General features: G+C 38.3%; 1 protein-coding gene across 1 annotated transcript in view; it reads left to right on the forward strand.

The window, feature by feature from the left end:
* The window catches only part of KCNB2 (potassium voltage-gated channel subfamily B member 2), a 470,433-nt gene that overhangs the window by 20,152 nt on the left and 426,703 nt on the right, over positions 1-23,578 (forward strand). The window contains exon 2 of the mRNA XM_006139796.3: positions 10,450-11,122. Within this exon, the coding sequence (XP_006139858.1) occupies positions 10,544-11,122 (579 nt within the window). The 5' untranslated portion in view covers positions 10,450-10,543. The remainder of the gene's footprint in view (positions 1-10,449; positions 11,123-23,578) is intronic.

Genomic DNA, 23,578 nt, shown 5'->3' on the forward strand with positions numbered 1-23,578 from the left:
GAGCCAACCATGGTTCATATCTACAGCCCGAGCAGCCTTAAACACACTAGAGGAGCATGCATATGTCTAAGATCCTGGTGAGTTAGGGGCCTGGAGGAGGGGGATTGGAGTATGACCAGGCCTTGTTGAGGGTTCCTCTGTCTCCTTCTCATTTATTCTATCACATCATGAACAACAACAGAAAGTCCCTCATCCTATTTGTCAGGACTCTACTTTCATGACCTAATCACCTCCCAAAAGATTCCATCTCTTAATACCATCCTCTTACGGAGAGATTTCAATGTATTAATTTTGAAGGGACATGAACATTCAAACCACTGCATATGGCCAGCTATGTAATGTGATTAGAACACATCGAGAAAGATGTCTGCCTTCCATCTTATATTACTTTCCCAGCCTAAATATTTGCTTATATTTCCTTACATAACCTTAAGATATAAACTCACAAGGCACCTTCTTCTCCATTGTTGCTTTGATCACAATTATAGTTAGATGTGTGAATGTATGTAGAATGTCTGTCTGTCCCCACTGGAGCATGGACTCCATATCCGAGATTGTGTCTTAAGCAGAGTAGGGGCTCATAAATATTTGCTGAGTGAGTGAGTAGAAATAATTCTAATTGAATAGTTATGATCCACTGAGAAAAGCATTGTAATAGATAAAGTGAACTTCTAATCTATAGGGGTAGAGGAGATTAATTCTCCTTGGAAAATATATTTGTTCTTGATCTTGCATAATGAGTAAGAGCTTATCAGATAGAGAATGTAGAAAATACTATTTCAACATGGAAGTCATATTGGATTTAGGGAGTGTCAGATAATATGAGGTAGCTGGAATTAGAGGAAAATGCTTTAACAGATAAATAACATAAATTTCATCATTTACGTTTTCATTCAACTAGTACATACTCTGTATCACTTGGGATACAGTGATGAATAAAATCACGTATGTCTCCTGCCATTCAGGTATGTAAAAAGGATGTATGTTAACTGAGTAATTAATGTCATAATTCTAACAAATATAAAACTGATGTGGTGACAGTTGCTGCTATAGGTGAAAGGTACTTGGTTTTATAAATTCTTAAAAATTAGAGGATTACTATGTAGTCAAGGAGGAGAGAGAAAGCTAAGACATGATGCTTATGTGATACCCAGTCATGAAGAAGGAAAGAACAAAGGTGCAAATTTGCTGTGGCAGAGGGAGAATGGCACATGTAGAGAAGTGGCAGAAGAATTAAAACAGAGGGTGAAGGGCAGCAAGGAACATAATAGAAGCAAAAATATAAGTAGAGACCAGCCCCTACTATCTGTGTTTCATTGTAACTTTATCCTAAATGCTGAGAAGCCATGTATCTTCCACAAGAAATGGCCTTGGGACCAGCAGGTGGTGTGGTGGTTATAGACACTGGACTCCAACACCAGTCCCAGAGCTGGTGGCTTGAAACTCATGCCTAGTACATATCTGTGCATTCCCAGGAGGAGTATGGAGAAGATATTATGTATGGCCATCCTCCCAGGGGGGTGGTTTCTCACTTTCCCTCTCACTGTTTCTGTCTCAGTCCAGTGGTATGTAACCGTCTCAGACCAGTGCACACTCCCTGTGGAAAAACCTTGACAAAAAAAAAGGAGGGGGGGAGGGGAAAGAGGAAAAGAAATGGCCTTGGCCCTCTGGTATTTGGGCTGCAGTGTGCAGAACTGAGTAGTAGTTTTCCTAATAACCATTGCTGTGGAGTGCACTTCTCTTTATAAGAACACAATCAAGTTGCCTGATTATAGCTATTACCCTTCAATAAAATGAACAATATGTAAGAGATAAGGCATCTCAACTTGGTGGAACATGAATCAATGTTTTGACATGGAGGAAGACAGAAAAAAGCTTTCTAGAACTTTGACTAGAAGATGAAAAGCTAAGAATAATGAGGTGGGGTGTAAAGGAAAGGGAATTGTCTAATCATTTATAGATCTGAGTCTGGTTCAAGCTCAGCAACTCCCATGTGATGTGAAGCAAGTCATGTGACCTTATATGCACTCAATTTCAAAGTATAAATAGGGACCGGAAGGTTGGGGTGCTGGACTCCCACATGACCAACCTCGGTTCGAGTCCCAGACCTGGTGTCTTGAAACTCATGCCGGGCATGTGTGTGTGCATGCTCAAAATTCCCAGAGGAGAGGAGAGGAGAAGAGAAGAGAAGAGAAGAGAAGAGAAGAGAAGAGAAGAGAAGAGAAGAGAGGAGAGGAGAGGAGTGGAGCGGAGCGGAGAGGAGAGATGAGATGAGATTTCAGCATGGCCATCCCTCCTAGGAGGTGATTTCTCACTCTCTCTCTGTCTTTATTTGTATCTCTGGGGAGTGCACATGCCCTATGCAAAAATAAACCAACCAACCAACAAACAAAAAAAACAACTCTCTAAAAAATAAAATAATTAATTAAATTAAATTAAAATTTTAAATAATTAAATTGGACCAGACCTTATCCAAGCTTCCTTCTGTGGTGTTCTTTGATTTTTATCCCAAAACATGGGGGTATACAAAGTATGATGTACTATTTAAGTCCTAGAGACCAATCTTCAGTGTTCCAGCTTTTAATAAAGCCACATTGCCTATAATGTGTTTGATAATGAAGAAATAAAGACAAAAATATATTTGGAAGTATATTTTTCCTATTGAACAGGGCCCAACTGCTACAAGAATGATTTTTTTTTAAAGAAAGATTTTTACTATAGGGTGCATATACTCACTGGAGAAACAGAGAAAAAGAAAGTGAGAAATCTCCCCCCTGGGGGGGATGGCCATAACACAGTCTCTTATCCTCCATTCTCCTGTGGGAACTTGGGCATGCATGCATATGTGCCTGGTGTGTGCGTGCATACCCAAGGGTCTGAGGGGAACCATGGTCAGCCATGTGCGAGTCCCATGACTTAACCATTACGCCATCTTCTGGTCCCTCTACAAGAATCTTACTATTGAGCATTTTAGACCAATCATTGCACAATCTGAAAGCTAATTTTATTAGAAGAAATTTAACAAAATATTCAAAATCTATTCAAATTTCGTGTACATTTCTTTATTTGGTTTCATAGAAGATAAATCTACCTTGTACCAAACATCCAAATGACCATGAAATTTCAGTCAGTCAACCAAAGAACAGATTGTATATCCACATAGAAACCATAATGACTGAAGTTTGTGATTTTTTTTCAGGATATTACAGAGAAGTTATTCTCTCCCATTCCATTCTGCGGTACCAATAGTGTCTCTGTTGGTTGCCTTCTTTATTTTTCCATCACCTTTCATCTTTATTTATCCCCTTCTCTCCACTGTGACTCTGGGAAGACTTTTGCAAAAGGAGACATTTAAAAGAACACATCTTGAGCCCCAGTGTAAAGGGCACTTTTGCCGTCATAATAGAAAATCCGCTAGCTGAATGACTGAACACTTATGTAAAGTTTGAGCCTTTTTAATGTGTGTTTTGAAGAAGATTGAACATTTCCACCTATGACTATACCTTATAGTTTATAAAAGGTTCAAGATGCTTTATAGCTCAATATTGTATTTTTCAGAGTACAGAAGGATCTTTTTGTTAGCTCTCACTTAGAGAAAAGGCCATTTTTATGAAGGCAAATATAGTGGTTTATTCTCTGATTATAGCAAACATAAATATAGGATCTAATCTTTAAATGGGTCTCTTCTGATGAGGAAAAAAACATGTTTTTTATTTCTAAATAAAAAAATTATGTTTTCTATGTCTAAATAAAAAACATATTATGTTTTTTAAGTCTAAATAAAATAGTTTTTAAAATAAATTCAGCGACATCTATGATATTGAAAGATGCTCCTGTTACATATCCTACTTAGCACCTGCCTTTCCCTTTCTTACTGTGATACAATGCTTCCTTTGACCACTGAAAGCAAAGCTTTTAGGATTTCATTTGAGTGTATCTATTAAAAGCATCAGTTATATCAAGGATAAAAGTTTTGGATTTTTTTTTTAACTAAAGAGTAAATCGTGCTAAAATTGAGGAACATATTGATATTAGCAGCCTTTAATTGCAAAAAATGTTCCAAGTTTCTGAGGGTAAGGACAGCATTTCAGTTATTACTAGAACTTGACATATTAAAAAACAATAAATTGTATGAGATTCAGTCATATTAGAGAGAGAGAGAGAGAGAGAGAGATAATTTAATTTTATTAAATTTTTCTACTTTTTTTTTTTTTGAGAGGTTTTTGCTATAGGGCGCGTGCACTCACCAGACAGAAAGAGATGTAGAGACAGAAAGTGAGAAATCACCCCCCAAGGGGGATGATCACGCCGCAATCCCTTCTCCTCCATTCTTTTCTCGGGATCTTGGGCACGCACGCACACGTGCCCGGCGTGAGTTCTAAGCCACCGGGTCTGGGATGTGAACCGCGGTTGACTACGTGGGAATCCAGCGACATAGCCATTGCGCTAACTGCTGGTTCCCATTTTATTACATTTTTGTAATTTTATTTTTTTCATTAATAACTTCTGTAGGTGCTTTAAAAAATCTTAGTAGATAGTAACAGTTTAAAAAAATGAATTACATTTTCATCTAACAATTAAAATGCCTCTCCCTCCAGATATCTTCTGCAAATGATTTTTGTGGCTCTCTGAAGTAGAAATAACTGCTATGAAAACTTACTAAATACCACACAAGAACATTTAACAAAATGCTATAGCACTATACTCAGAGTGATAAGGCTTAAAGGCCTAAGAGCTGTTTGTTTGCAAATGCCTACTCAGCATGTACCAGCCGACACAAAAATGACACATTACACATCACTTAGATCTTGAGAAAGGTTTGCTTTTCATCTTCACAGGATTGCACATGGGACTTACCCTGCCTCTCTACACTAAGGCAGTGTCAAGTGTATGACATAACGCTAGTATTTTTGAGATTACAGTAAGCCCCCCCACCCCACAGTCCTGGAGTTTGAAGCTGTAATTATGGTGTCATGATCGGAAAGTCGTGTTTTGTCAGGTTTGGTCCTGAACGGGTGGCAGCATAATTCCACACTGCTGGTAGGAGCAGGCTGCAGCTGTGCAAAACTCAAATGTTTGTTGTATACTGTTTAAAGAATCGCTTTTCTTCTCTAACAGACTAGTGAAGGGAAGTTAAGTGCATTTTCAATGACCAAAGGATTTGTTGCAAGCTTGACTTTAAATGGATCGGATGTGAAGTACATCAACAAAATATACCAAAAAAAAAAAAAAATCACTGAGATTTTGCTCTTGGCATAAATATATGTCTTTTTGGTTGATAACTGGCCATTTATGTACATAAATTCTACATAGTCACATAACATCTACACAGTTCAAGCATTTAGTTATTACATTTTATTATTTATATAGTGAATTGAATTACATGATCATTTCTTGAAGGGTGAATTTATTATAGCAGAAATAGTTTCACTTATAAAACTATGTGTGAGGAAACATACCATCATATTCACTTTAATTACTAAAATTAAAAACATAAATTTTACAAATGCTCTAGAGCATAAGATGCATCACCTAGCCCAGTGGAAACTGATGATTCACTGTTAGAAGTAAAATTAATATGCCAGAAAAAAACACAGGTTAAAAAGTTAAAAGTATAGGGACTACCAGTTGGCATAATCGCTACATCGCTGGACTCCCATGTAGTCAACCGCGGTTTGAGTCCCAGACCCGGTGGCTTAAACTCACACCAGGCATGTGTGTGCGTGCCCAAAATCCCAAGAGAAGAAAGGAGGAGAAGGGATTGTGGCACAGCCATCCCCCCCGGAAGGTGATTTCTCGCTTTCTGTCTCTCTGTCTCTATCTCTTTCTGGCGAGCACACACACCCTATAGCAAAAACCTCTCAAAAAAAAAAGTTAAAGTATAGAAAATCAACTAAACACTAAATAAACTAAATGAAACTTTTATGATATTCTGAAGGTAATCTGTTACAAGTCATGATAAATATTAAATAGTTCCTGAAATATGAAAAACCACCTTTCTTAAAGACATAGACATGAAAAAAGGTTATCATTGACTGTGAGTTAGTGGAAGTTTACTTCTGTCTAACATAGAAATGGTTATTAGAGGAGCAGGGGTGTTAATGGCTACAGAATCATAGTGAGAGGAAAAAATTAACTGAATATTATAGAAAATCAAAGAATTGTAGCCGTAAGAGTGACGCTGTTTAATAGGAGAGGAAACTACACCCAGTTAGAAAGGAGAGGGGGCTGTTCCTTCCCAGTAGGACTCTGGAGTCCTGAACTTAGAGACTCCTTTATGGCCCCATACAACTCCCCCAGAAGGATTCAGTTTAGGTGTTTTTCTCTTCTTCTGGAGATAGAAATGGTATTTCAACTCAGAAGGCATTTCTGTTAAGATAAGATATAGAAAGCTGTATGAAGTATGTACAAGTCTGAAAATACATAGTTTGGTTTTGTGGTTGGTTAAGAAGCTGTGAGGATGGGAAGCTGTAGAGGATAGGATAGAAAGGGAAGGAAAGGAATAGAAAGAAGATAAGTTGTATGTGGGGGTAACAGACAGGGGAAAGTGACAGAGAAACTACAGAAAGAGAGGGGAGAACCACAGGCAGACCGAGAGGCAGGCAGAAAGGCTCTGTGAGTTTCAAAGGTACTGTTGCTCAGGGCTTATGCTTTGCAGTTTACTGGAATTATAGGCTTATTCTGAAAGCTTGATTAACTCTCTTAGCACTATTCACAGCTCTTTAACTGCTTAAGAACTTATGCCTTTGAGCCTGTACCCTTTATCAGGTAACAAGCAGAACATTCTGCCAAGGGAAAATTAAAAAAACAAAACAAAACACAGTAACAATAATCAGAGCAGTTCGTCTTTGTCTTAAGAAAATCAAATCAACAGGCCCTTCTCTCACCCTGTTTTTCTACCCCTGCTTTGAAGAAACAGCATTGGATTTCAGTCGGTCTTTTATTGTGGGATTTGTAATCAACACTGGATTTCTTATAATAGAATGTTCTTGATCAGTGAAGAAGATATTTTGAAATTTAAGTCTTGTGACCTTTCTTCACTTGAGCTACATACCCTACAAAAAGGAAAATTCACCCTACGTCATGTGGGTGGAATTATTTAAGACAAATGGTGACCTACCAGTGACTATGACAGAGTGTTTGCTTTTACTAATGACTTTTATAAGATAGCAAGTCACACCATGCCCTTGACTACAAACAAGATATTTGGGATCGCCTAGAGTTAGCGCTGTCTCTGGAAACCATTTATCTGATATAATCCATTTAAAATGGTTTATCTTCTTCACATTAGTGTAAGACATGGTATTCCAAAAAAGTACATTTATTTTACGTTTATTTGTATTGAAATTCGAAATGAATTAGTCTTACTGCTTATTGTTCACATGGACTGGACACATAAACTCTAGACTCCGTTGAGATGTCAGTGCACCTACCACTAAGTTATTTAGCGGAGTCTGGATATTCAGATTCACCATTGGAATTGCCCCATCTCTAATATTTTCAGCTTTTTGCCTGATCTTGATCTTGCTGCTCAGCGTTTTAGATATTCTCTATTTTGGGTTGTCAGAAGGGTCGTGATGTAATTTTTCTATGCAAAAATGCATCGTGACTGTTCTGATGACCCAGTAGTCCACTGTTACCTGGACACAAGACTCAGACATCGGCATCCTGGCACAGAGATACCGCTGTGAGTGCCTGTTGTGTGTGGGTCCAGTGCTCAGTGGAGAAAAGGTAGGACCCACAGTTCCAGGCCTGGGAAGCTGAGAATTCACTGGGGAAGACAGAACAGATGTGTAAAGAAAATAATGAAAATCTAGAATTTATTTAATAGATGGTGGCTAGCAGTTGGCATAAGGGCTATGTCGCTGGACTCCCATGTAGTTGACCGCGGTTTGATTCCCAGACCCGGTGGCTTAAATTCATGTTGGGCGCATGTGCGTGCATGCCCAAGATCCCCAGAGGAGAAAGGAGGAGAAGGGATTGCGGAGTGGCCATTCCTCCTGGGGGGTGATTTCTCGTTTTCTGTCTCTCTGTCTCTCTCTGTCTTTCTGGTGAGTGCATGCACCCTATAGCTAAAAACTCCAAAAAAAAAAAAATAGATGCTAACATTGCTTTTAATCTTAGTTTTTTTCAGTGATTGGAAACTATAGGGAGAAATATGACTATTATTATTCAATTCATGTGTATCTCTCTGTAATGAGCCCTTCACATAGACCACCTAATTTAATCACCATAATACTGCCTATGAAATAGATACTATTATCACTTTGTAGATTAAGAAATTGAAGAACAAAGAATTTAAATTACTTATCTGATCATTATTGATCTTTATTTTTGTAAAAATAGCCATATTTGTCATTTGTGATGAAAGTGTGTGTTTATATACTTAAAATATCCCATTATCTGTATAGTTGAAAAAAAACTCCCAATTCAAGTATGTTTGCTGGCCATATTTTAAATATTTCTTACATAGTCCATCTACACTTTTTCATAAACTTGACTTATATTCATTTGAGAAGATACTTGGCCTCCGGATGGAGAAATAAATTTAACTTACAGAATGGGGAAACTAGAAGCATGCAGAGATTGGTGTGTATCTTAAAAGGGAGTTCTAATTATAAGGGCCTCTTAAATCTAAAAGCTTTTCCATTTGGTCTAAGCCATTGACTGTGTGAAACATGGTGTTTTACATTAAAGGTGGTGTTTTGGATGAATTGCTTGAAGCTCCATGATTTTCTGCAAAAACATTATAGGGGCCAATAACCAAGAAGATGCTGGCTGCAGATCAGAATAATAGATCAACAAGAGAGAATACTAGAGCAGTAAATGATTTAAAGAATCAGTACACTGGACAGAAGAGCTGTGAAGCAAAAGAATACAAATGCACACATATACACAGTCTGACATGTGAGTGCCTGTTGTGTGTGGGTCCAGTGCTCAGTGGAGAAAAGGTAGGACCCACAGTCTGTAGGATACACAGTCTGACATGTACTATATGTATAGGACATGCAAAATAGATGCATTTTGGGTAGATGATCCCAATAACTTCATATAAGCTAGATACATTACTAAGGTAAGCTATCTTTTATTGTGGAAAACAGTTAAATAATTGATTACTTAACATGTGTTAACCCCTTATAATGTATAAGCACTGTGCTTGGTAATAGGGCTATAATAATTGAGAAAATGATCATTGTTCTTGAGAATTCTAAGCATACTGTGGGAAAAGGTGTTCTTGCAGTGGAATGGTGAAAGAGAAGAGACATTCACAGAGAGTTCCATGATCCCACAGGGATGGAAGGCATGCTGGAAGAGGTCACATCTGAGCTGAGTCTTGAAAAATAAGCAGTAGTTAATCAAAAGGAAATGGGAAAAGTGGAAGCCCTTCCAGGACACCGCGTGGAGAGGGCAGGAGTCTGAAACAGAATGGTGTGTACAGCCTAGGTCTGCTGAAATTCAGCGGTGAGGGAGAGAAGAGAATTGAGGGTACATCAGTGAACCAGATTTATTAGGGCTAACTAGACTCTGAAGTGCTGGTAGGACTTTATGCTTCCTGTGCAATGAGCCTTGGCAGGGTTTAAAGGCAACGTGAGGGGCAAGGTCAGATTTGCGTCTTATCAGATCATTTGGCTAACCATGTGGAGAATGGTTTTCAGGTGGACCAACTTGGAGTTTGGGAGCCAATGTAAGAGACTGCCGTAATAATGTGGTCAAGAGATGCTGAGGGTTTTAACTTGTATTTGGTAATGGGGACCAGATAACATTGAAGGAGGACTTAGCAATGTTTGGAAGATTAATTGGTAAGACCTGATGCTTATTTTTAGCCGTGGCTCCATCCATCGATCAGGATTTCTCCGAGTCTTCGCTTGAGCGATGGGTTATGGGAAGACTCAGTTTAAGATGGAAAATGAATAGAAACTACTTGAGCTGGTTGGAAGTGTGGTTGTTTTAGCTTAAGGTGTCTGGTTTATCTAGGAAGAATTGATTAGCACATGGATATTTCAACCTGTAGCTTGAGAAGGAGGTTCCTGGTGACAAGTTTGGGAGTTGTCACCTGTAAGTATATATAGTTAATTACACAACTGCTTCTGTATAATGCATCATTCTTTCCACCTTTCTTATATCTTTTTTAAAAAAGAATTATTTATTTAATTCCATTTATTATTATTATTTTTGAACTTGACCAGAGAGAGACAGAGAAAGGAAGGGAAAGCGAGAAAGCAAGCTGCCAGGTCCGGGACTGGAACCATGTGGAAATCTGTGCCTTTAACCACCACACCACCTGCTGTCCACCCCCCCCCCCTTCTTATACCTTAAAACAAAGACTGATATCTCCAAAACTCTGCAGTAATTAATATTATTCCTCCTGGTGTACAACAAAATGACCCCATAGACTAGAACCACCAGGGGAGCAATGCGAATAACCACATGGTCGTTGCTTTCTTCCAGCTGTGTCAGAGGAAATGCCCGCCCCGGAAGACTATTGCTTCAGCTGACGCGATTTATTTAAAGACCCTGGCTCTGCAGCTTTGTCCACTTCAAGATGGCAGAAAAGGTTCCCCCAGGCTTAAATAGGAAGGCTTCCAGGTCGACGCTTTCTCTTCCTCCAGAACCTGTGGACATTATCAGGAGCAAAACATGCTCGCGGAGAGTTAAAATCAACGTTGGGGGCCTGAACCACGAAGTCTTGTGGAGAACGTTGGACAGGTTGCCCAGAACACGCCTGGGGAAACTCCGAGACTGCAACACACACGAGAGCCTCCTGGAGGTGTGCGACGACTACAATCTGAACGAGAACGAGTACTTCTTTGATCGTCACCCGGGAGCCTTCACTTCCATTTTAAACTTCTACCGGACAGGGAAGCTCCACATGATGGAAGAAATGTGTGCTCTCTCTTTTGGACAAGAGCTTGATTATTGGGGGATTGATGAGATCTACTTAGAGTCCTGCTGTCAAGCCAGATACCATCAAAAGAAAGAACAAATGAATGAAGAACTGAGGCGAGAGGCAGAGACCATGCGAGAGCGAGAGGGAGAAGAGTTTGATAATACCTGCTGCCCTGAAAAAAGGAAGAAACTATGGGACTTGCTGGAGAAACCTAACTCATCTGTGGCTGCAAAGGTATGAAAAAACAAGGTGTTGCTTACCTGTGTGTGCTCGGAAAAGGTTATTTACATACCAGAGAGCATTTTCTTTCTTTTTTTTAAAATTTTTTTGGTAGGACAGAATAGCATGTGGTTACATATACAGTGAAAAGTCCTTTCCAAAATCTATTTAGTCAAATAGAGTTATTTTTTATGATAGCATTGTCTGTGGATACAGGCCTGGGCAGCAGAGCATGGGAGAGAACTCTGGTTTCCCTAGCAATGAACGGTATTGGTGACTTGAAGATTGAGGAGCAAGGCCTAGCTCCAATTTAGTGAATATAGAGGCTTGCAGAAGACTGGGATCTGGCTTCCCTCTTGAATAAAGACAAGGTAGTGTCCTTGGTAATGGACGAGGTGCCTTGGCTTAGTTCTGTGGTGGTTCAGAGAAAGAGTAGAATGAGGCCCAAGGGATCTCAGAGGGCTGGGAGCCACGTGCAGGAGGAAGGGGTTGTCTTATTAAGCTATGTAAAGAATGACCCAGTGTCCAGAAGGTACCCATTGGCCTCCCCATATTAGCTCTACTCTAGCCATGATGTTTCTGACAGTTGATGCCTAAGTTTTTCACATTTAAGATACTACCATATCTCAGAGTTCATAAAGTGTTGACTTAAAATGAAGGTAAATTCCTATTTTTCTATGGTGTTGCATGTAACTAAATCCCAGAGTAACTTTTTGTCACTGATTTCAGTATTTAATTCAGCTGCATGATTCTGTTTATCTCATTTTATCTAGAGCTACAAGGGTTAGTTCAAATCAATTTTCTTCCAATATATTTAGATCTGCATTGCAGTATGAATAAGTAAAAAGTTAAAGAGGTACTTTAACTGAAGAAGCACGGTATCACTGTTCAGTCTATCAGGGATAAAATGGAGTATGTCGTCATGCATTCTTTTGATTACTTATTCTTTTTTAAATATCGTCATTATATATAGTTATGGTTACAGAACTACAGTAGAGCCCATGAGGCTTTGGCTGGAGATTAAGAGTCTACGTGATAACCTGAAACACATAATGTAAATAATTAATTCAGGTAATCAAAAATCTGCTTCTTGAACTGTTTGATGTGTCTGGTTTTGTTTCTGGTTGACTTCTAATGGTTTACTTTCCAGCCAGGACATGCACCTAATTGATATAAAATGAATTTCTGTTATGCCTTTGAAGGGATCCATATTCTATGGCACATGGAACATTCCAACTAGGTTTGTTTTTTTTTATCATTATGAAAACCTGTTTACTGTCTCATGAATATGTGTTTACTTTTGTTTTACGTGTAAGAAAGAAATGGATGTGTCACATCTATGAGTTTGGGTTAAAAAAGGCTCTCTTTCCCATGTCAAACGTTTAGTTACATATTTGAGTTAGAGAATTTTGAAATTGAATGAGATAGACTGATTTTAAGTGAATATCGTGGATGTGAACTAAACTCTTTCAAGCTTTTAGGCAACTCGGAAATAAATCACTGCTCCAACCAAAGTTCCAGGGAAGTTATCCAACTATTAAAAATAAGCAACAAATTTCTTGAGAAGCAGCTATCCCTTAATCTCTTAAGAAGGTAATATTAAAATGTCCAGTTGCAATAGACCCTCATAGATCCCCATGCATCAGATTATTTAAGTTTGCCTCAAATTATGTATTTAGGTAGAGATAGGCTATCTGCCTGCAAACTATATCCAGCAGCTAAGGACACTGGTTTTTGGACAATTTTATGTAGTTACAAAAGTTCATTTGTTTCCAAGTTACTTATCAAGTTAAGTGCTTTGCTACCTTAGTAGATTCTTCAGCAAATCTTCATAAAGTATTTGTGTTTGTTTAACTAGGTATCTGTATTTCCCTTTGGATGGTGAAACGGTTATGGGAATTACTTACATTTGATTAGATGGAATGTTAGTGAAAGTATTGTTCACCTGCCTGAAGTTTAGAGACTTTTAAAAATAGCTCTGAGTGATGTCTTATATAAACTACTACCTTTTTTTTTCAAGTCATATAACTTGTTATTTTTCTGGAATAATCTTGGCGAGAGGTATGCTGTTGCATGTGTGAGTGTTCACAATCTAAGAGCAAGCACCTTATTACAACTGCAGTAGAATGACACCCGAGCAGTATTTATATTATAGATATGTAAGATTCCTGCGTATGCAGGGAAGGGTTTGTGTAGGAATGCTTGGAATCTGTATGTTCTTCCTTACTTGCTGAGGAGGTAAAATATCTTCGGGGGAGTGTATCCGCTTACCTTGTCTTTTCTATTTTTTCTTACTTGGTTTGATAATTCACTTGAAGATATGTTGTATGTGCCCTGCACACATTAAATACTTAACATTCCTTTCTCTCCAGAATTTAGAACAATGTTCTCTTTTCTTAAATAGGAATTTTATTTCATTGAAAATATTTGGTTTTTTAAAATTTATGATTTATAATTTCTGTACAATACGAGAAGCATAAAAGTTATAAGATTATTTGTTAAATTCCTAGTGTAGAAGAAGAACTTGACTCATTCTATCAGATAGTTCACAATAGGTTAAAATATCTATTCATGGGGCCAGCAGGTGGTGTGGTGGTTAAGGCGCTGGACTCCCTCATGGCTGACTGTGGTTTGTTTTAGGACCTGGCAGCTTGCTTTTTCTCTCTGTTTCTCCCTATCTGTTTCTATCCGGTCAAATACATAATAATAATACTAATTAATAAAATTAAATAATTCTTTAAAAATATATTACTTCAAATGGAAGAGTCAATGTATCAACTTAGAATTTTTTAAATTATATTTAACTTTATTTGTTTATTTATTTATTTAACCAGAGACAGAGTGAGAGAGAGAGAGAAAGTGAGAAAGCAAGCCTCCAGGTCCAGGACTCGAACCGTGGTTGGCCATGTGGGAGTCCAGCACCCTTAACCTCCACCACCTGCTGGCTTCTCAGCTTACAAATTTAATAATTGTTCAGTCCATGCTATGTGAATCTACTGTGACATACAAAATTATTGCAAGTTCATTGACCTGTCATATTTTGTCTTTGGGTATGATCCAGGCAATAACAATTTTACTTCCATAGACCATGCTCCCTGTGTCATGTAGGAGCCATTTCTATTAAATAAACTTTTTGGTATGTTAAAACTGAAAAAAATAATCACCAAATTAGGGTTTAAAAATATAGTATGTTTGAAATGTCTATATTTAACAAATTAACATATTTGTACATATACAATTGACTATGAAATATAATTGTACTTCTCACAAAATAATGACAGAACTAATAGAAATGGTTTATCCTAAGTTCTCTGGGGTTCAGTATGATCTGGTATAATAGGACGCAAGTTTATATCTGTGGATGGTCTTTATCTTTCAATCCCATCAGTGTATCTGGCGACTGTATATAACCTCATGTAGAAATAATGTAGAAAATGAGTCTCTTTGTGAATGTGTGGCCCAGTCAAATGGGCGCAGGAGATGGTGAGGACAGATCTGCGTTACCATGACATGGAACTGCTGGCCATGATATGCTTTTCACAGGAACATCCATGGAGAGGAGCTGGACTTAACGGGCTGCCAGTTTCCTGGGCAATGAATTGGAATTTGACTGAATCCTATACCTCTTCCACTCCAGGGCAATGTAGTCAGGCTCTGGATTAGAAACATTTGTCCCTTTACCTTGGGCTCTTCCCAAAGGAACTGCAGTAGCTTTTCACCTGTAAGTATTGCATACAGAGACTCCAGTCTAAGAGGTGTTTAGAACCTCCAAAGGGAAACTGGTCAAGGGAAACTGGTCCTGTGACATGTAATATTCTCAGCCTTGGGGATGAAACAACAATTACAAGCAGCACCGGCCTACCTGAGCCCTGGCAAAAGCTAGTGCCCCAGGGATATCTGAGGACAGTCAAGAACAAAGGAAAGCAACCCAGTCTTAGATAACCCCAGATAGGCTTGGCCCAGCCCTCTGAGGCAAGCCTCAGCCTGGGAACCTAACTGGGATGGTTTGCAGGATGGAGTAGACAACAGGGCAGGTTGGGTGTCAGGTCAGGAAGCTAGACTGTAAGCAGTCCTTATTGGTAAGAACAACGGAAGTCAGCCTTTGTCCAACACAGGCACTGAGGGTCACCCAGAGACTTTGGCAGGCTGGCTACAGGGCCAAGTGTGTTTTGTTATTACCTGCAACCTTCTTGCTTTCCTCGTCTGTCCACCTACCACTTCCTCTTAGGATTTTCTTTCCATTCTTCTCCTCCTATTCTCCCACCCTCCTCCCCTTCTTTTCTCTCACTCTCTCTGTTGTCCTCAGGAATGGCTATTTTAGCTTAAGGAAAGAGGAATGATTATTTAGAGAAATGTTTCTCAACTCTTCCTCATTTACAGGCTCCTAAGGAGAAAAATTAAGGTAAATTTAAATTCTCTCTAATGAAAAGAGAGAAACATAACATGAAGGAATAAGATGGAATACAGTTTTTTTCAGGTTGGATGGAGCTCAGAGAGCCCCAAATGATCATAATATCCAAGTTTTCACCCCTTCTACTAGAACCAGTTTTCTTTCTTTGGGGGTATTATTATTTTACGGAAACTGCATGGAATGGAAGGAAGGAGATGACTTTGTCCCCTGCCTCCTATGCATGCCCTCCATGCTTCCACATGTCCATCATTGCTGGCATGTCACACCATAGCACTAATTCAAAAATGGACAGGGCGCAAAGGCCTTAGTCATCCTTGGATCTGGAGGAGAAGGGCTGGTGGGGCAGAAGTGCAACAGCTGTGCCTGGGACTCCATCTTCCCGGAGAGCCAGGGGTCAGGGATCTGAGTTTCACTTGGCGCCCATGTGGTTGCCCAATTGATAACTCTTTAAGAAATTCTTCTAACTAAACTTGAGTGTAGGCATTTCAAGCCATGGGACTAGTAAAAAGGAAATAAGTCAAAATGAACCCAAGACTCCTATGCGCTCATCAAGGGGAAATAATGCATTATGTTCTCGTTGTATTTATAGTGTATGGATCCACTTTTTAATCCTTTAAATGAAAATAAGGTATTGGAACAGATCCATAGTGATTTCCTGTAAGTCCAAGAACAGAAGTTTCAGATGTTGTGCTTATAGGAATGAGTGAACTCTAAAAAGTTCATGGAAAGTAGAATTAAAGTACTAGTTTATTTTGGTGCAAAAATTTTGAAATCCGTGTAGAGTTTTCTCGTAATATACATTTCCCAAGAACTTTTGGAAGACTACCCCCCCCCCATATATAGTCAAGTGAAAACTCTGGTTATACAGGTTGAGCATCTCTATTTCAAAAATCCTAAATGCTCTGAAATATAAAACTGTTTGAGTGCTAACATGAAGTCACAGTGGAAAATTCCCTACCTGACTTCGTGTGATAGGTCACCATCAAAATGCATCAATACACAAATATTATATAAAATTATCTTCGGGCTGTGTGTATAAGGTTCATATGAAACATGAATGAATTTTGTTTCTAAACTTGGGTACCATGCTCAATATATCTCATTATATTTATGCAAATATTTCAAATCTGAAAAAATTCTAAATCTGAAACATGGTCCCAAACATTTTGAATTAGCAATACTTGCCATATAAAACACTATCTTTCCAATGGCTTTCTTGGTGAGAAATAACAATGGGACCAGCAGATGGTGTAGTGATTAAGGTGCTGGACTCCCACACGGCTGACCACAGTTCAAGTCTTGCACGTGGCAGCTCACTTTCTCTCTCTCTCTCTCTCTCTCTCTCTCTCTCTCTCACACACACACACACACACACACACAAATATGCCCTATAGAAAAAATTTTAAAATAATAAATTAAATTAAATAATTCTCAAAAAAGGGTCACTATTAAAACCATAAATGGGCCATAAAGATGAAACTATGTAGTGTGAGCACACCCAGAGATCTAATGGTGTCAAGGCACCTCTGTGTACTGTGTAGTACAGACTGCTGAGTTTGGTCTAGGAATGACAGTGGGTTAATTATTGAACAGTGTGCCAATCATATTGGTTTGTATTGTTTACCATTTTCCTTTCTTCCCCTTTTCCTTTCTGTATTCCAGCTGTACAGATTAAGCACCATGTGCTCTTCTAGTAACTTAGCACAGGAGTCCAGAGGTGTTAACTGGAGATAGAGTTTAAAAGAACTTGGCCAGTTTGCAGTGGGTTTAACTTGGAGGTTTTGTTTTGTTTTCATTTCTTAAAATATATCATTCATGTAAATGAATGGGTCAAAAACCCAGAAGGCACTGGCATAAAAAAAAACAACACAAAAAAGAAACAGCATCGAGTTTTGATGAAATGCCTCCAATATTCTGTTCTTTAGCCTGGTTGTTGGTCCTATTTCTAGATCCCTGCTTTTTTGCTTTCTCAGAAAGTCTGCTTTGAAAATGTTTACTTGTCCATTTTTGATCAGAGAAAGAAGGAAAGAAAAGAGGACATTTATAAAAAGTTCACAGCCCACATCCTCTTACCTGGGATGCCACAGGCCCTGGTCTTACTGATATAGCCCTGGTTAATGCCTTTTGTTCTAGCCTTGACACTTCCTCTCACTCTTAACAGTGTATTAGTTTGCACAGTAAACTATATGATCTTACATGTGGACATTTTAGGGCAAAAAATTACCCTGGAATTATGTACTTTTCAATTTCACTTTACTTTTTGATTTTATCTGAGGAGGGCCTGTCTTAGTTTTCATGAAATTTTTCCATCTCTTTTGAAAAATCATTGGTTTCCACTAATATTAAAATAAGATATTCAGATTCCTTTCAAGCTTGAGTGGTTTTTGTTGTTGTTGTCATTTTCAGAGAGATTTTTGCTATAGAGTGCATCTGCTCGCCAGAGAGACAGAAAACAAGAAATCGCCCCTCCTCCCCCAAGGGGGATGGCCACGCCACAATCCCTTCTTCTTTATTCTTCTCTCAGGATTTTGGGCATGCACACACACACACACACACACACACACACAGTGTGAGTTTTAAGCCACTAGGTCTGGGATTTGAACTGTGGTAGACTATGTGGGAGTGCAGTGATGTAACCATTATGCCATCTGCTGGTCCCCAAGCTTGAGTTTTAAAAGTCAATAGATACTTATCATTTTCAAAGTTCGAAAGAAAAAAAAAACTAAGGAGTTCTTTTTACATTATTTAAGGTTATTGCAAAACAGTATATTGGCAACATTTAAATATTCTGGTTTTGATAATCTATGTACACTGCTTTGGTTATTAACAGATTTGTTTTTTTGGTTTTTTTCTAAAGAATTACTTTATTTAACTTCATTTATTTATTTTTAATTTGATCAGAGAGGACCAGAGAGAGAAAGAGAGAAAGAAAGGGAAGGTGAGAAAGCAAGCCACCAGGTCCAGGACTCAAAACTGCGGTTGGCCATTGGGAGTCCAGCACCTTCACCACATGCCATCTGCTGGCCCCAACAGATTTGTTTTCTTCATCTCAAGTGGGAGACTTTATAAAGTGAATGATCTATTTCAGATAAGAATGAGTATTATGAAAGAAAGTCAGGATATTTAATATTCTCCACTTTGGAAGACTCTAGAAGAGTTTGAATAATGTTTTTGATTGAGTATTCTTGTCTAATCTTTATCTTCTATTAAAAAAGGAAGAAGAAAAACAAATACTTTCTAAAAGCCAATAGTTTGTAAGAAAATTCCCATGGTTGGGGCCAACAGGTAGCATAGAGGTTAAGGTGCTCTGTTTCTCTTGGGACCAGCAGATGGTATAATGATTACGTCACTGAACTCCCACATAGTAGGCCATGGTTTTGAGTCTCGGAGCCAGCAGCTTAAAACTCAGGCTAGGTACATGTGCGTGCACACCCAGAATCCCAGGAGGAGAATGGAGGAGGAGGATTGCAGTATGGTCATCCTCCCTGGGTGGGGGGCTGATTTCTCACTTTCTATATCTCTCTGTCTCTTCAGTGAGCACATGTGCCTATGGCTCTAAAATAAATAAATAAATAAATAAGGTGCTCTGTCTTGCATGGTTCTGGTCCCAGACCCAGCAATCTGGGCATGTGTGTGTTCATGCCCAAAGTCTTGAGAAGAGACAAGAGAAGGGATTGTGGTGGGACCTTGATTCCTAAGGGATGACTTTTCACTTTTCTTCTTTAATTCTCTCTTTCTGTCTCTGGTGAGTGCACATGTCCTATACCAAACCCTAAAAAAAAGAAAGAAAATTCACATAGTCCATGTGAATGGACTATGAAATCCTTTATCTGGACTAAATGGATGGACTAAAGATATCCTATATCTCAGATAGTTTCCCCATTATCACTTACTTTTAAGAATTTGCTTGCTTGCTCTCTCTCTCTTTCTCTCTTTCTCTCTTTCTTTCTCTCTCTCTCTCGCTCTCTTTCTCTCTCTTCCTTCCTTCCTTCCTTCTTTCCTTCCTTTCTTTCCTTATTCATTTTATACATTCAATCACTGTATATCATTACAACATGCAAAATGAATGTTCCTGGCAAAAATACACTGTATATTAGTCCAGTTAAAAATATTATCATACACATTATCATTAACAGATGATTTTCCATTATTATGTACCTTTAAAATTTTGCTTCTTTTTCCCTTGATTTCCTTCCTCTCATTCTTCCCCATTTCCCATCCTCCTCCCACACTTGTATCCACAATTGTTCCCCATGCTTTTACTTTATTATTTTTTATTTTCTAATTATTTTTTTAAACTTCATTTTCTTTTATACATTCAATCACATTATTATTTGTCTTACAAAATGGATATTTCAACAGGTGAACATTTCTCCCTAATGCAGTTGATAAAACTACAAAATATCTTCAACAGATAATACCACACTTTGTGCCATTAATGCTTTGCCTCCCTATTTTTCTTCTAAATGTCCTTCCTCAGATCCTCCTCTTTCAAACACACTATATCTGGTATTTACAGCTATATACTGTGTTTTTGTATCCTTTTGTCAATTAGTTTAAGTCATAGAGTGTGGATACTCGGTATATATTAAGTGGGGACATACAATGCCTCTCCTTCAAAGCCTGGCTTGCTTCACTCAGCAGTATGTCTTCCATATTCATCTACTTCCTGTCAAAACCCAGGGGTTTTTTGTTTGTTTGTTTGTTTGTTTGTTTTAATGGCTGAATAGTATTCCATTGAGTATATGTGCCACAGTTTTTCTATCCATCTGCTTATGGGCATTTGGGTTGTCTCCCTGACTTAGCAATTGTGAATAGTGCCACAATAAGCTACGATGTGCAAGCACTTTTCTAATTAAGTATTCTTCTGTCCTTTGGATAGATACCAAAGAGTGGGATTGCTGGATCAGATGGAAGTTCTATTTGTAGATTATGAATTTGTTTTCTATGGAACTTTGTCCTGAAAGTTTAATAATTGCGTGAAACCTCTTTGATTCTTCAAAGAAATTGTTAGTCGTTTCTTCATCTATTTATTTATATTGTTACCGTTTACTTTTGTCCTCATCATATTAGAGAGTTTCTAGTTAATTCTTTTTAAGGATTTATCTATTGATATAACAGGTTTCAAAAAGTTCACAGAAAATATATATTACCACAGTTCCTTATTATGTTCCTTACAAAAATACCGGAGACTGGCTGGTTTATAAAGGTGACGTGGTTAAGGTACTGGATTCCACAAAGCTAACTCTGTCAGTTCAAGTCCCAGACCCAGGGATCCTAAAAACACACCAGACAGGTGTGCATGCTTCCCCAAAATTCAGAAAGGAGAATAGAGAAGGGATTGTGGCATGGCCCTCCCACCTGAGGAGTGATTCTTTCAGTTTCTCTCTCTTTTTCTGGTGAGGCTATGCATCCTATGGCAAAAAGAAAAAAGAAAAGAAAAAGATGAAAAAGAAAAAGAATAGAGTTTGTTTTTTTTTTTTTTGATTCATGATTCCAGTAGCTGGAATGTACAAAGGTATGCAACTGGTATCGGACTGCTATGTTGCGATATGGCTGACAGAAGCAGAAAAGGATGGTAAGCACTATAGAGACAGAGAGACCTGGGGCAGCTGTCTTTCTTTAAACAACGAACTCCTGTAAGAACTACCCCCTTTTTATGAGAATTTCTTCCTGATTCTCAGGAGACCACATTAATCCATTCATGAGAGCAGTGCCTTTGTGATCTAATCACTGTCTCCTGGGCCTCATCTCTTCTGAGACTTCTCTTCAGCTATTCTGTCAGCCATAACACAGACATAACCAATCCAGAATAACGCAGGTAGACATGAATTAATGGGGAATGAAGAAGTGTACTAACTGCACAAGGACAGGTAATAGAAACGAAGAGGAAGGTGTTTGCTTTCATCCCTTTCCAGCTTTTCCAAGAGGCACTTTAGCTAACCTCAAAACTAGACCAGACATTGCATCTATATATTATTTATTTTTGACTGTGTGTATACACACACACACACACACACACACACACACATGCACACACATACACACATTTCTAAGTTTAGGGTAACCTCTTAACTAATGCACAAAATGAATGGAATGCTAAAGCATCACTTTAATGTCTTTATATGTAAAGTCTTAAGTAAAAAATACTCTTCTGAATATGACGAAGGACAGGTACCCAAAGTAGATAATCTCACTGATGATGGCATTTGGAGTCTAATTTCTATGTATAGGGTGGGCAAACCAGGGAGCGGCAGTGCTCACTGAGCAGTACATGAACTTAGTCTGTTCTTGTGTGTATATATGTGTGTCTGTGTGCAGAGAGGAAGCTATATGTTACTTGTACACACATATTTCTCTTTTAGAGTATGTTATAAAGAACCTACCTGCAGAAAAATGCAGTGAATGTCAACATGAATTTGATAATTTAGGGTAGGTGCAACTTTGTCATCCCAGTAAGACAGTCAGCCCATTCAGAACATCAAGTTTTGTGATAACCTGATCAGGCATAAAAATGCTTGGGAAGTGCTCTAATGGTACAAGAATAGAAGGAAGAAGTATCTTCATTAGGCTCCCAGGATTTTATTTCAGGACACTAGAGGTCATTACCACCCTGGATTTCACACTTTAACTTATCTCTCATTGAGTCATTCCTGATGCAACCACAAGGTTTGAATACCTCTTTAAATAGCTGTCTCAAGCCTACACCACAGCAGGGCCAAGGACGGCCAAGTCATTCTGGTGTGTCTCCGGGTGGGGTTGCTTTGTTGCAGCATCCTTCACTGCAGTGAACCTCAGGGTGTTTGCACTTGGGGAAGAACTCCTGGCCTTCCCGTCAGTGTTTTAGCTCTAGTCAATAGAAACCTACAGTGCAGTTTTAGATATTGAAGTTTAGTTGTCGTATCTGGTGTCACCTAAGTCAAATCCCCAACCAAACGAATTCTTCAAATACGGATTTTGTGCAAGATTATCATACTGTCAGCATAAAGATTCAACCAGAATTTAGTTGAGTTGCAAAACAAATTAGTTCCATGATATGTGAAATAAAGCAATATATTTGTGTTGTAATAAAGTAGGCATATTTCATTAATACAATGGAAAATTTCACTTTGGGAAACCAGCAGAGGCCCTGTATGCTCACCTTGAGGTGAGCAACCTGTCTATGTCAGTGCAGTTTTTCATTTACAGGGAGAAACACATTGGTAGGCAATCTTGTTTTTTTAAAAGGTGATTAATTATAGTGCAGATGGAATGAACTGTCCATACAGATGCAATGAAAGAAAATATGAACTAGTCGACTAGAATCCAGGATGGTGTGAATTTGCCATTTCATATTTGCTATGTGAAAAAGCTAGCACATTTTATTATATGTCTTAAATGAATGCTGCAGGTGTGAAAATTATTGTATTATTTAAGTAAAATAATTGCATTATGAGTTATATTAAAAGCCAAAACAAGAATCTGTTTTAAGCACTGGTCTTTATTTTTCAAATTCTAGCTCAGGAGCCATTGTAAAAATTTTAAATCTCATGGAATATTTACAAAGTGCTCATTACATGTACTTTCTTTTCCAAAGTTTTATGGTCAGAGTAGCATGAAGTAGCTTAAAGGGGAGCTAATGATAGGCACATTTTACTAATACACCAGAAAGAAATACTACATTAAAATTGGGAAAAAAAAACATTTTGGATTTTGTTCTAACCTGTCTTTATTGAGTTATTTGGCCAAAGTTTATCAAAGTCATAGCTTTGGACTCTCCCTACTACACTTTAATGTGTACATCTAAGAATGTGTGAGCCTGAAGAATGGATGACAAGTTTCTGCTGCCAATGGCCATTCCAGTCTGGCTGTGATGGGGTGGGCTCATAGTATATTGTAAGTGCAGCAAAGGTTCTCCAAGGCATGGTATTGCCACCCTTGGCATTTGGAAAAGATCTAAATGTCTCTCATTGCAGCTCAGTTCCAGTAGAAGTGTTTTTATTGCTTTCTTCAAAGTCTTATGTTCTCCCTGCCAGAGGAGGCTCAGCACATTCCTGGCTTTTTTTTTTTTTTTTTTTTTT

The sequence above is a fragment of the Tupaia chinensis genome, unplaced genomic scaffold, assembly GCF_000334495.1.
Source record: "Tupaia chinensis unplaced genomic scaffold, TupChi_1.0 Scaffold000002_1, whole genome shotgun sequence".
NCBI lineage: Eukaryota > Metazoa > Chordata > Mammalia > Scandentia > Tupaiidae > Tupaia > Tupaia belangeri.